We start from the raw sequence: 12,627 nt of genomic DNA on the forward strand, positions 1-12,627 counted from the left end.
CCCACCCTTAACTCCAACTTCATTCAGACTTGCTGTCAATCTGCCATATTTCAGATTCCCACTTCCTGTCTGTTGCCCCCAACCTTGTATAGGATAGTGGGGCTTTTTATGGAGGTTTATGGCTTCACTAGAAACCCAAAAGTGCAGCTTACGTTTCAGCGGTGCCAGAATGCAATCCAAGGCACACAAACAACTTGCCTTTCTCAAGCCTCTAGACATGAATCTGTTCAGGGTAACCACTGGCTTGCTGACTCTGCTGTGTGCTGGTTCAATGGGCCCATTTGCGAAGCCTCACATCAAAGCAGATCCTTAAGCTCAGAGCTTTACACTGCCCAAACACCTCACGTCAATCTTTGTAACAGCGAGCGCTGTCATTGACTGCATTCTCTGATCAGTCAGGCTGACATTCAACCAGAATCCACAATGCTCCCTTCTGGCTTAGGGAAGGGTTGCCACCTCTCCAATGCAGACCTACTTTATAAATTGGGATGGTGGGGGATTTAGAAGTAAACAGCTATGTGGTTGCGTTGGGATTTGGGCCAGGGGTTCTTGGTGAATCTCCATGCCTCTCTGAGTGGAAAAAGCAGCAGGTGGGATGTCTGATCTTGGCCTGTAGATGAGGGATTTCTGCACAGTCTGGGAATGTCGCCTGCACGGGAGCCATAGAGGGGTTCAAGTTAAGTAGCCTGACAGCATTGAAACCAAATAGGAGTGATTAGTCAACTGTCTAGTTTATAACACCTAATCTTTCTACCAAAAGCTAGTGTGCTGCTGTGAGACCTACTGGGCAGCTTTTAATGTGGTTTAGGTGGGGCTATAGACTCATCTTGATGTGTTTGATTGGATGTGTTTTTAAGACACGATTAAGTCATGAAGAGCAAAAGTGTGACAATCCATTCCATGATGTCGTAATGCTTTAAGCTTCCTCCGAGAGTCTTATTCTCAGTAATTTAGTTTTGTTTCAAGTTCCTACTTTGTAAGGAGAACTGAAATCTGGTAGGCTAGGTAAGTACGCTTGCTTGTAAATGTCTCTCTGTGTGTGCGGTTTCAAGTTATGAGCGGGGCCACAGATAACCACAAGGACTTTCTAAAGGCTAATACCTCACCAGGGGCAGATTAGAGAACAATAGCTGGAGGCGTTTATCATCGTCAGTGAACAGAAGGTGGAGGCGGTGTTGACACGCCAATGTCACTGGTTTTCCCAGCTCTTTAAAGGGCTGATTTTGGGGCAGTCACAGTATTAGAAGATTTTTTTTGTGTGTTGGCTAAATCTTGATGCCTAAATCAGCTGAGATTTGGGTGGTGTTCACAGTTTTTGTGATGGTGGTTGGGTTGGTTGTGTGTTGCGGGTGAAAGGCTGTGGTTTTTCTCATGCCTGGGTGAAGCGTTACACCCTCTTGCAACTTACAGGTGTGCTGCACATTTGCAGCCTGAAGCAAAATGATGGTTTGCATGTTCACTGTAGGCAGCAAACCCTCTCTTTTTGGAGACTGAAGTAAACATAGTCGTTCCAAATGCTCTAAAGAGGTGCATAAGAGAGATGTAGATAAATCAAGAGATGGTTCTTTCTAAATGGCAGAATTTTCCTGAACGGACCCCAGAAGACCTGCGGGTGTGCATCGGGCCCTTTTCCACCACCTCCTCAAGAGTGCTTGCGACATCGTGTGACTGGTGGTAGATAATTTTCATTGAGCCAGACCTGTCAATCAATTTTGATTGCACATTTTACAAAGGAAAATAAATGGAGCATCGTGCCAAATTGGTTGCGAGGCCACCGGGTGCATGCGGGGCTGCAGACTGCACACACGTCCGTGCCGTTTACATGCGGGTCTAGTGGGTTAAAACAAAATGCCACTGGGTCGGACTTGGGTCTGATTTTCTCTGGTTTGTCTCAGGTCGGGTCTTCAAAAATATTTATGCACGTCAGGTTCGGGTTCATTTTTGGTTGGGTACATTTCTGTTGACCTGAGAAGACCTCTAGTTCTAACCTGCTAAATAAAATGATTGGATGTAGTGTTGTGAAAATTTAACTTTGCTAACATGTTTTTTTTTTTCTTTTCCGCAGTGGCCAGTGCCATGAAACTGAATCCACAGCAAGCTCCGTTGTATGTAAGTATAGAGGGTTTTACATATGTAATTCATATTTTATTATTATTGCAATGTGACATTGCTACGGTGGCTGCTGCAACACTAAAGTTTTTTAGCCGTGTGCTTGCTGCTCACTGGCATGTATCAGCTTGTTCCGGTCTTTGGTCAGGGGGAAGGGTATGTTTAGATACTAACCTCTTTAATTATTTTACCTAAAGCATGCAGAACGTATGACCAAAATACAGCACAACATTTTCAAAAAGCCGGTGAGGAGTAAAACAGTCATACCATAACAAACCGCACGTGAACAAATCGGGCCGTGTGGCTTATTCAGGTTGTCAGGTTTCCACGGTAACAGCAACTTCCTGCCACAGATGTGACTTTGTTGACAGTGCTGATCTTGAGAGATACATTTAAACACACACTTTTAAACGAAGACTTTGTGGGTTTAAAAAAATGCTTTTTGCAGGCCTTAGAGGAAACAATAGTTATATTTTCTCTTTGTATCATCATAATGAACTGTAAAAAAAAGTGCCACAGATGCTGCAATGATTTGCCGTATTTGAAGCACACAGCTGTTCCTCATTTTGACCTTGGTGCATTCGGCGTGTGTTCGTGTGTATAAGTGTGCATGTGGTTACAGCTTCAGTTCTGCGCTGCTGCATGTGTGGTTTTTCCATGTTTTGAAGTTGCACCCTGCAGGTGTCTGGCTTGATTTAACATTGTACTGTTTCAAATGTCAAAAAAGTCAGAAGGTAGTATTTTGTTGTTTAGATGTACTATTTAATTTGCTTGTTTATTCATTTGTAAATATGCATTTAAAGTTTAGAAATTAGGACAGAGGGCAGACTTCCAATGTAAATATCACAGTTATTCATTTTTATTTTAAGGAAGCAGTTTAGTTTGAGGAAGTGGCTTTATCAGATCCCTTTAGAAATTGCACTACCTTTTCTAGAACCTATGGTTGCATTCGTTTTCAGGGCCCCTAAAGTGTTTTACTATTCTATTTCCATTATAGTAATAACAGATCACCCATCATGAGTCGACACACACGAAAATTTAAGTCTGATTTTAAGTCTGATTTGTAAATATGGCTTCACATAATTTTTGCCTTACACTGAAAAAAAATGATTCATTGAATTTAATCAGTTTTTTAAGGTAAGTGGTTGCAATCAATTTATTTAAGCTATATTTAAACAAAAAAGATTAGTAAAGTAAAATATAAAACTTTTGTTTAAATGTAGCTTAAAAAAATTGATTAAATTCAATTAATATTTTTTTCAGTGTAGCTGTTTTAAAAGAGATTGAATTAGCAGGTGCAGGAACTGGGGTTACATTTGTGGTTGTTTTAAGAGCTGCTATGAGGGCTGCTAGTTTGGCCTGTTTGCCAGATGACACAGACTAATTTGCTTTTCTTAATTATAAACAGAGGAAAGGTGGTTTTGGGTTTCAAATGAAGCAAATAGAGGACCTAATGTCATTAATGAGAGCTGGGTTTGTCTGTGCACCAATCTTCTAAAATGATTCTGCTAAATGTAAGAAGCTTGAAAATGTGTGGTGGTCTGCTCTGAGAAAGCTTACCAAGTGTTATTAAAGTCTTATATAATAAGTGAAAAATTGAATTAAGTAAATATTTATGTTTTATCTGATTAGAGGGTTAATAAAAATTATCATACGGTTAATCGATTATAAAAATAATAGTTAGTTGCGGCTCTTATTGGAGCAAAAGTATTCAATGAACGTATAATACGTGCCGAGAGCATTGGGTTAATATCATTTTCTCATTTTTTGTAGAGGTGGCATTTAGTGACTTTTGTATAAATATGAATGCAAATTAGGTTTTTAAATATTAAAGAAATGTTCTGGCATTATTTAAGTTAGACTCAATCAAAATTTGTTGCATAATCCTTTTTACCACTTAACAATTTTGACCTGTCAAGTAGGTCCAAATGATTTAAAGGGTGAAATATGACGTTTCAACATTGAGATTGTTGTTCCCACGGGTCCTTGAAATCCTTGAAAGTTTGTGAATCTGGGGGAAAAATTCAAGGCCCCGGGGGGATTCTGAAAATATACATCTATATTTATATTTTAAAATATAAAAAAAAAAATCCATATTATTCCCTGTGTAGTGAAGGATAATATCATAAAAATTCTAGACTTTTTAAGCACAATTGCTAAACTGTTCGCTTCAAAAGCTTATATCTTCTTTATATGGATGTTGATTCATACTAAAATGCTTTTTTGCATAGTTGTGTTTGACACACGAAAACGTCTCGGGTTATGTATGTAACTCTTGTTCCTGGAGAAGGGAATGAGATGCTGCGTCTCGCTTGTCATACTTCCTGCGCCTCTGTAACGTCGTCTTTGGCAATATTTCAGATAGCGTTATACTTCCTGGCTCCCGCGTCACCCTGTCTTTGTCGTAAAGCCTCACCATTGGTTGAATTTGATATACACATTCAGACACACTTACTCCTGGAGGCGTCCCCAAAGTGTCACCGCAGTGACGCAGCGTGAGTGCCCTCGAAAGGGAAATGTAACAAAGTATCTATTAAAGGTAACACAATGTAACCTTCCTCTCACTTAAAATGTGTCCCCACATTAAGTCCTTAAATTTGAGGGTTTGGGACCTGGAAAGTCCTTGAAAGGTCCTTGAATTTGAAATTAACTAAGGTGTGGGAACCCTGTTAAAGGTCACATTCTTCCTGATCCCATTTTCAAACTTAAGTTAGTGTGTAATATTGCTGTTAGAGCATAAATAATACCTGCAAAATGATAAAGCTCAAAGGTCACTGCCAGGCGATATATTTTCTTTAACAGAATTCCCCTTTCAAAGCCTACAGCGAACGGACCCTCTACTTCCTGGTTGAATGACGTCAATATAAGAGTTTTTGACTAAACTCCGCCCACAGGAATACATCAGTCGCTAGCTTAGCTCAAACGGCTCTGCTAAGCTAAGCTGCTGTCAAATCACAACACACTAAACAAACTACACAATCACAACTCGTTACGTATTTTTGAAGGAGGGACTTCATAGAACAAGGAAAACATCATCCCGTTTTTAGGATTGTGTGAACAGCTTTTTTACACGTGAAACATGAACACATGTTATATTGCGCACTGTAAACAGCTTCAAAAACACAGGAAGAATGGGACCTTTAATTTGCGCTATGTATTTTTGTGAATCGATTTGGGCAGATAAAGACTTTTAGTTGTTTCTGCCTGGCTCTCATCATTCGACATTATAAACAAATGCTGACGACAAGAAGGATGCAAGTTAACATTCTTGCGACTCAAGACAATGGCCTGCCAAGCTATCTGCTCAGCTTTATATAAACATAGACATTACATCACATTCCCTTTTGGTATCCCTTCGAAAGACATTTTGTATGTCAGTGACACATTTTCATGTCAACTCGGTTTAACATTGGATGTAACTTTACTTAGACAAGGTCGATAAGTGATTATTTTATGCTAGTCTATGATGCCGTAAATTGTTATTGCCTGGCCCAATTTATTTTTGTTGTACTCGTATTGTGTGTTTTCTTTTCACATTTTCCACTAATGCTGTCATTTGAGTATTACTTGTATAGTTTAAAGGACTTCTGCTAGCCTGAATCTTTGATTTTTTTTTTTATGAATCAAAGTGACCGAATAAACACAAGAATATGTATCATGGTATCTAAATGCCCTATAGTCTTATAGATGCAGTGAGAGTATCCAGGGTGGTCTTCGTTCGATTTGTTTATGCCTTTGCCTTTGGCACCTTTCCTGATTCGGCACCTGCTATCCATATTGGGCTTCCAAAGTCTAAAAGTGTCCAGCGACTGGTTTGCTATAAAAATAAAAGATATTTACAACCAGAGGATGTTTTCCAAAGCGCTCACATGGCTTTTAAAACGTACTGTAGGTCGATCTCCAAAGCTGTGTTTGTGGCACCAACAGTCTTGGATACCCTTGAACGTAGCGGTCAGATTCCTACACTTTTCCCATGTCGCTTAGATCAAAGGGGTCACCGCAACTGCTTCTTGTGCAATTTGTTAGTCATACGACCTGCCATAAAAAGCACTACAGCAGCGTGGGAATCAGCCAATCGGAAAAGAGGTTTGGTTGTGCCGAAGATTTCTCCATACACTCCCCCATTCTTGCTTCCCTGTCATGACGGCATCAGGAATGAGGCATGTGTTAATTGGTTTTTAATGCACACCTTCAAGAAGAATGTGTGGTACAATTTTAGAGCCTAAGGGACTTTTTGACAGTATGAATTTTTGCTGTCATGGTTTATCTTTAATTTTTAACGGTACATTAGGCAATTGCCAATGTCTTGCCAAAGGGTTGTCTCTGGGGTGTTGCATTTTAAAAATCTTTGCAGCATCTTTCATTTTTTCGCAATCTTTGCAGCATACATCTTTTCATCTTTGTACACCCGTAGTGCTTTTAGCTACTGTAAACCGTGCTATCTCTAGCCAAAACATTTGCGTGATGCATGAGCTGTGTCAGGTGTCAAAGATTACTTAAGGTCAACAAAACAAAACTTTCCCTTTATCTATTGAATATCAGTCTTGCAGAATCATCTTCCAACTATAGTTGGCTAAAGTATCCCGGCGTTTCTCTTACGATGAGCATTCAGCTGTAACCGCTGTGGCTGTGGCCATCGTCAGCCAAAAAAAGCAGCTGACTGGCATTTGGCAAGGGTGGCGTGCGGCCCCTGTGGCCCGGCCAATAAAAACAGCCCCCGCTGTGATGTCACGCTCGGAATGACCTATGTGTCTTTGTGGCGTAGCATAGAAGCTAGGTAAATACAGTGTGGGAATGCTAGTTTATTACTTTTGGTTTTAGAAAAGTGTAAACTGTCATTCTGCTCAGACGGCTCTGTCAAACTTATTTGCATTTGTGATTGAAATATAAGTTTATAGTTTTTTTTTAAAGCTTCTGTCTCTATTTCTCTCTCTCTCTCTCTCTCTCTCTCTCTCTCTCTCTCTCTCTCTCTGTGTGTGGCTCTGTTGTTCACATATATCCTATAAATAAGTGAGGTAATATAAGACAGAAGGAAGACTTTCTTCTTGGTGATTTGCTGCTGGTATCAAATGTCAGGTTGGAAGTGTTAAAGGGACACTCAACTGTTTTTGAAAATATGCTAATTTTCCAGCTCCCCTAGATTTAAATATTTGATTTTTACCGTTTTGGAATCAATTCAGCTGCTCTCCGCATCTGGCGGTATCACTTTTAGTATAGCTTAGCACACTCCATTGAATCTGATTAGACCATTAGCATTGCGCTAAAAAATGTGTTTTGTATTTTTCCTATTTAAAACTTGACTCTTCTGTAGTTACATTGTGTACTATTACGTAGTGCTTGAAAATAGTCCCCTGCTATTAAAAGTTACTAAGGGGATTTATTTATTTTCAGGCCTTGCGTAATATCATTACGCCACCTGCGGCCATGTTACAGCAGCAAAGTCCTTGATTATTACGCCAGAATGAGAGTATAGTTCCTAGCCATATCTGCCTAGAAAATCGCAACTTTTCATGTTCTGTCAGTCTTAAAGGAAAACACCCACATTTTGGGAATTTAGCTTATTCACCATATCCCTCATAGTTAGATAAGTCCATACATACCTTTCTCATCTCCGTACGTGCTGTAACTCGGTCTGACGCAGCCCCCGCTAGCTTAGCACAAAGACTGAAAGTGAATGGCTCCAGCTTGCAAACTGCTCCCAATAAGTGACAAAATAACGCGGAAGTCACTCCGCCTAAGTAGCAGTGCTTCGCCTTCTGAGAATACCCCAGTATGTATACTGTTAAAAGATTGCTGTGTCTCATATGACCTTGTTATTTGTACACGTTGTGACTATAAAAACCACAACACATAAATAGGAAAATGTTTGCGTTATTTTGTCAATTATTGGAAGCAGTTTGCTAGCTGGAGCCATTCACTTGCAGTCTTTGTGCTAAGCTAAGCTAGCGGGGGCTGAATCAGACCGAGTTACAGCACACACGGAGATGAGAAAGGTATCTATGGACTTATCTTACTCTGGGGGATACGGTGAATAAGCTTAAATTTCCAAAATCTGGGCATGTTCCTTTAATACACATTGTAACTACAGAAGAGTCAAGATGAGCATATTTTTAATATGTTAAGCTTGTGCTGTATTTTCACAGGAACTTGTTTGCATTTCAAACATGGCTTTATTTATTATAAATCTATAATATGAGTATATTAAACACATTTATTTCCTATATGAGACTTGTCTCACACAAGGTGAGCTTTTACCATAGTACACCTGTAATTATAAGGGTGGAAAAGTACTAATAACTGTTTATTCCAGTGTTCGTTTATGTATGGCTGCTGTTCTGTCCCGCTCCCTTTGTAGTTAAACACAAGTGCTTTTAATGGACAGGTGCTGATACCTCACGTGGGTGTCATGCCACATGGTGATCCTCTAATGATAATGTATAGCACTGATGACCTATGATTGTGTAATTTTCCCTACCCATGAGGATTAAACACCATTACAGCACTGCTTTAAGTTGTTCAAGCGAGCACTTACTGTAATTTTCTATCCTCGTTTGCCATCCCCCCAACGTAGCTCCAAAAACAAGAAGTTTAAGCAAGTTTACTTCCATTAAATGCTATGTATAATCTGTTCTCTTTCAATCTCATGTTTAGGGTGAGTGTCTGTTGACGGTCCAGCTCGGCGAGGAAGAGTGTGTCGAAGATGAAGAGGATGTAGAGTTTTATCTTCTGTTTGCTGGCACCACCCAGAGGCACGTTTCCAGCACTCAGAAAATCAGCCATGTCACGCTGCAAGCTGTGTGTCCAGGTCAGTCGTCCGGTCACAAAGTCACAAAGCAAGATCTTTTTAACCATAAACTCTCTAAAGGGGTCAAATTCATCAGTGCCTGTTAATTGTTAGCTTCTTCCCAGTACCAATGCTTATGACATGCACAGATTGACTCATTTACATTCCAGTCATGCCAGACCCAGTCCACGTGTTGCTTGGCACGTCGTTCTTGCCCAGTTATTCATCCACAAAGTTGTTCAGTTACCACAGGTCAGCCTCTGTTCGACTGGGCTCTGGCTCTTGGTCAGCAAAACTGGATGTGTGTTAGTGTATATCTCATTTGTGGGGGAAACCTGGCAAAGTATCACTGTTACCATAGCTCATACTTCGGGGTAATCTTCGGTTCCCAAAATACTTTTGGCCTATAGACATTAATTATAAATTGTGACCCGGTCTGTTAAACTAGGTTGTGCCGATACCACTTTTTGATGTATGATACCGATGTCGATACCACAACCTTGAGTATCTGTCGATACCGATCCAATACCATCTCTATCGCCCTTTTAATCAATCAAATGACAAATAACACATTTGTTAGCCCTACAAAAAGCTAAAGAACTCAAATGTTTTACTGTGCAACAAATGGCTATGCAAATTCAAGACTCAATGACACATGGTGTAATAATACTGCTTTATTTTTATTTAAATGATACAGACTAGTAGCAACATTTTTATTTAGTCAGCACAAAAATTCAATTAAATTTAAAGGCACACAAGGCAAGTCTGAGTATTATTTCTCTTCTAGCTCCCCCTAGTGTCTGGGAGTAAATGCTTTCTATATCTGAGACTTGACGAGACTGAAGGACACCGGGTCGGATACAGCGAACTTGCAAGTGGGGTATTCTTCCCACAGACGGTAGGGGCGGGCGAGAGAGTCTTCATTCGTCATGTAATGAGTCATTTAACCATATACCGACTTATGAAGATGATTTATTAACATAAAAATGCTGCCTTGTGTCCCTTTAAGGAGTAACTTTGGACAATTTAAAGTGTGCAAATTCATGTTGCTTAGCAAGTTGCGCTTTACAGCAAGTTGCCAGGACAAGGTCCATGTTGGTATCGGACCAGATTGTACTTCCCGACTACAATATTTGATCCGGCTATTTTTTGCCAATATCGGACTAATATCGATACTGAATACCGTACCGGCCCACCCCTAGTAAAAACCAAGCTACCTGTACAGAAAATACTTTTTTGGGAGATTTACTGTTTACTACATAATAAACAGGATATTCTAGGAAAAAATAGAACCATGATATCTTCAATATTGACTAATGCTGCATTTACACCAACCGCGTTTGAGGCGTCAAAATCGCGCCTACCACGCCTAGTTTGCCACTTTAACAGTTTGAATGCATTCGTCCGTCCAGATCGTAGAAAAGCGGAAAAAGCAAGCATTTGACGCGCATCATAGGCAAAATCCGCTTCTTGTGGGAGGGGCAAGCGCTATGCGGTTGTCTGTTTGCAAGATGGCTGATGTTGTTTGTGCATTTATCGAGAGAGTTAACAGTTTGTATTTGGTCACCTTACTATAGGGGGAAAATAAACGTAACGTGACTCAAAAGTGAAATGTGTATTTACAACTTAGCAGGTTGCCCGATGTCCTCACTGACACTCTTCCAAGCGAGGTCCTTTTTATTTCTGTCTCTATAGAAATAAGAAATTGTGTCGTATAGCTCCGGGTGACTGCTTACGGACAATATCAAGCGTTCCTTCATGTTAAATGAGTGACTCCGGGCGGGGCTGCCGCCACAGCAGCAAGCAGGCTCCTGATTGGTTAGCGCTGCGCGAAAACTCTGGCGCTAGCCGCAAATTCGCATCAAATGCAAAAAAGCACTATTCGTGCGTACCGTGCCAGATGCTCAATTTGTGCCATTCGCACGAACTAGACGCGCAAATTGCGTGTACCGTGCCGCGCCAAACGCCTTATCCGCGCCACGAGACCTCCAGGCGTGCGTCAACGCGTCTTCACATTGACTTAACATTGAAATCACTCATGCTTGACGCCTCTACCACGGCTGGTGTAAACGCAGCATAAGTAAGACCTGGATTTTCACAATTCAGTGACTAAATATATTTATCAAGGTCTTATTTGTATAAATAGTGATCTCGTCGAGTAATAACCAAAAACACAATAGCCCTCCCATCTGTCATTTATTAGGGATTAGGAGTCAAATAATGAATCCATTTCACCCATGGCACCCAAACAGAGAGGCGCAGTAGATGTAGTGTTATGAAATCCTTTGCAGACTTTTGGCACCGGTTTTGTAATCACTACTTCAGCAGAGCACTTAAAGGCTTTTCAGCATTGCATTAGGGAGCATATGAAGAATGGTCTACTCTTATCTGCCTCAGGTGCACCGACGTTGGTCTGCCAGGGTACAAATTTATCCTCGTCTGTCTCTGCTGGAGGTCCACACTTTTGTTTAATTCCAAACATTTGGTTGTTAAGATGTCCATGTCTGCAAAAAAAAAAAAAATGGTGCAATCGCTTTGAACCCAGATGGACGCCCTGCTGAGATGTTTTGGTCAAAGAAATGTGGCATAGATGTGTGGGTCTACAGTGCACATTTGTTATTTGTGCTCTTGCAATGTGTTGTAACATTGACAAGTCATGACTGGAGTGAAATAAGACAGACCTCCTGGCGGCCACTACGGCGTAGTTTTAATTGTTTATGATGGACGCTTTTATAGTACGTAACCTCTATGTCCGGCAGTTTTTCCTCTTAGTCATGGAAATAAATGTGTTAATGTTAAACTTTTAATGGTAATTACATCCGTCTTCACTGAACAATCAGTTTCAGTGAGATCTGTGAATCTGTGGCTGCCAAAGTTTATGACGCATCTCATTTTTTGTTTTAGTGTAAAGATGTTTCCAAGCCCTCCCTGTTTTAATATAAAATAAACTGTCACTAGTTTTGCGAGTGTCAGATACTTAAATTTAATGCTGCAGTCCTAGTTAAAAACAAACCAAAAATCAGTGCTCAAAACTGTCTCCTTACTGTACCTACGATCTGCAACTGTAAGCTTACAATAATGATTTACACAGTAATTTAAACTGTTAGATACAATTTCATGAGTGTTAGTTTGACTTAAAGTAAAAAAAAACTTAGCAAGTCACCTGCAATTTTATGTTTCAGACAAGAGATGTCGATAGAGACGCAAAAGTTATGGTTTGGCGCTTTAAAGGGATAGTTCGGCAAAAAATTACAATGACCCCATGATTTACTCCCTCTCAAGCCATCCGAGATGCATACGTCTATCATCTTTCAGATAAACACAATTTTTGTAATTTTAGTAAATATCCTTGCTCTTCAAAGCTTTATAACAGTTGAAAACAGGGTCCTTGACTTTTAAACCATAATAAAGTGCATCCATCCTTCACGGAAGTAATCCACACAGCTCAAGGAGGTTAAGGCCCAATTCCATTTTAACCCCTTACCCCCCTACACTTTCCCCTAACCCTCCGTTTAGCGCATCCACGTGAAGGGCTAGGGATGTCCCAATTCTCTTTAAGTTGGAGAGGGGTAGGGTCAAATAGCCCTTCAAACGAAGATTTTTCAGGACCCCACTTTAAACAAAGGGGTAAAATTTTTTCCAACATGGCTGCTCATGCGAGTATAATTCAAGTCTTTTTTCACATTAATAAACTTTTTAATGATAAATTTCTTGTTTTAAAAGAAAAGTTTAAA

General features: G+C 40.2%; 1 protein-coding gene across 9 annotated transcripts in view; it reads left to right on the plus strand.

The window, feature by feature from the left end:
- akap13 (A-kinase anchoring protein 13) overlaps positions 1-12,627 on the plus strand; it is a 132,149-nt gene that overhangs the window by 21,146 nt on the left and 98,376 nt on the right. For all 9 annotated transcript variants that reach the window (XM_055193152.2, XM_055193156.2, XM_055193157.2 and 6 more), the window contains exons 2-3: positions 2,066-2,109; positions 8,761-8,914. In XM_055193152.2, the coding sequence (XP_055049127.2) occupies positions 2,077-2,109; positions 8,761-8,914 (187 nt within the window). In that variant the 5' untranslated portion in view covers positions 2,066-2,076. The remainder of the gene's footprint in view (positions 1-2,065; positions 2,110-8,760; positions 8,915-12,627) is intronic.

The sequence above is a fragment of the Misgurnus anguillicaudatus genome, chromosome 6 (assembly GCF_027580225.2).
Source record: "Misgurnus anguillicaudatus chromosome 6, ASM2758022v2, whole genome shotgun sequence".
Classification (NCBI taxonomy): domain Eukaryota; kingdom Metazoa; phylum Chordata; class Actinopteri; order Cypriniformes; family Cobitidae; genus Misgurnus; species Misgurnus anguillicaudatus.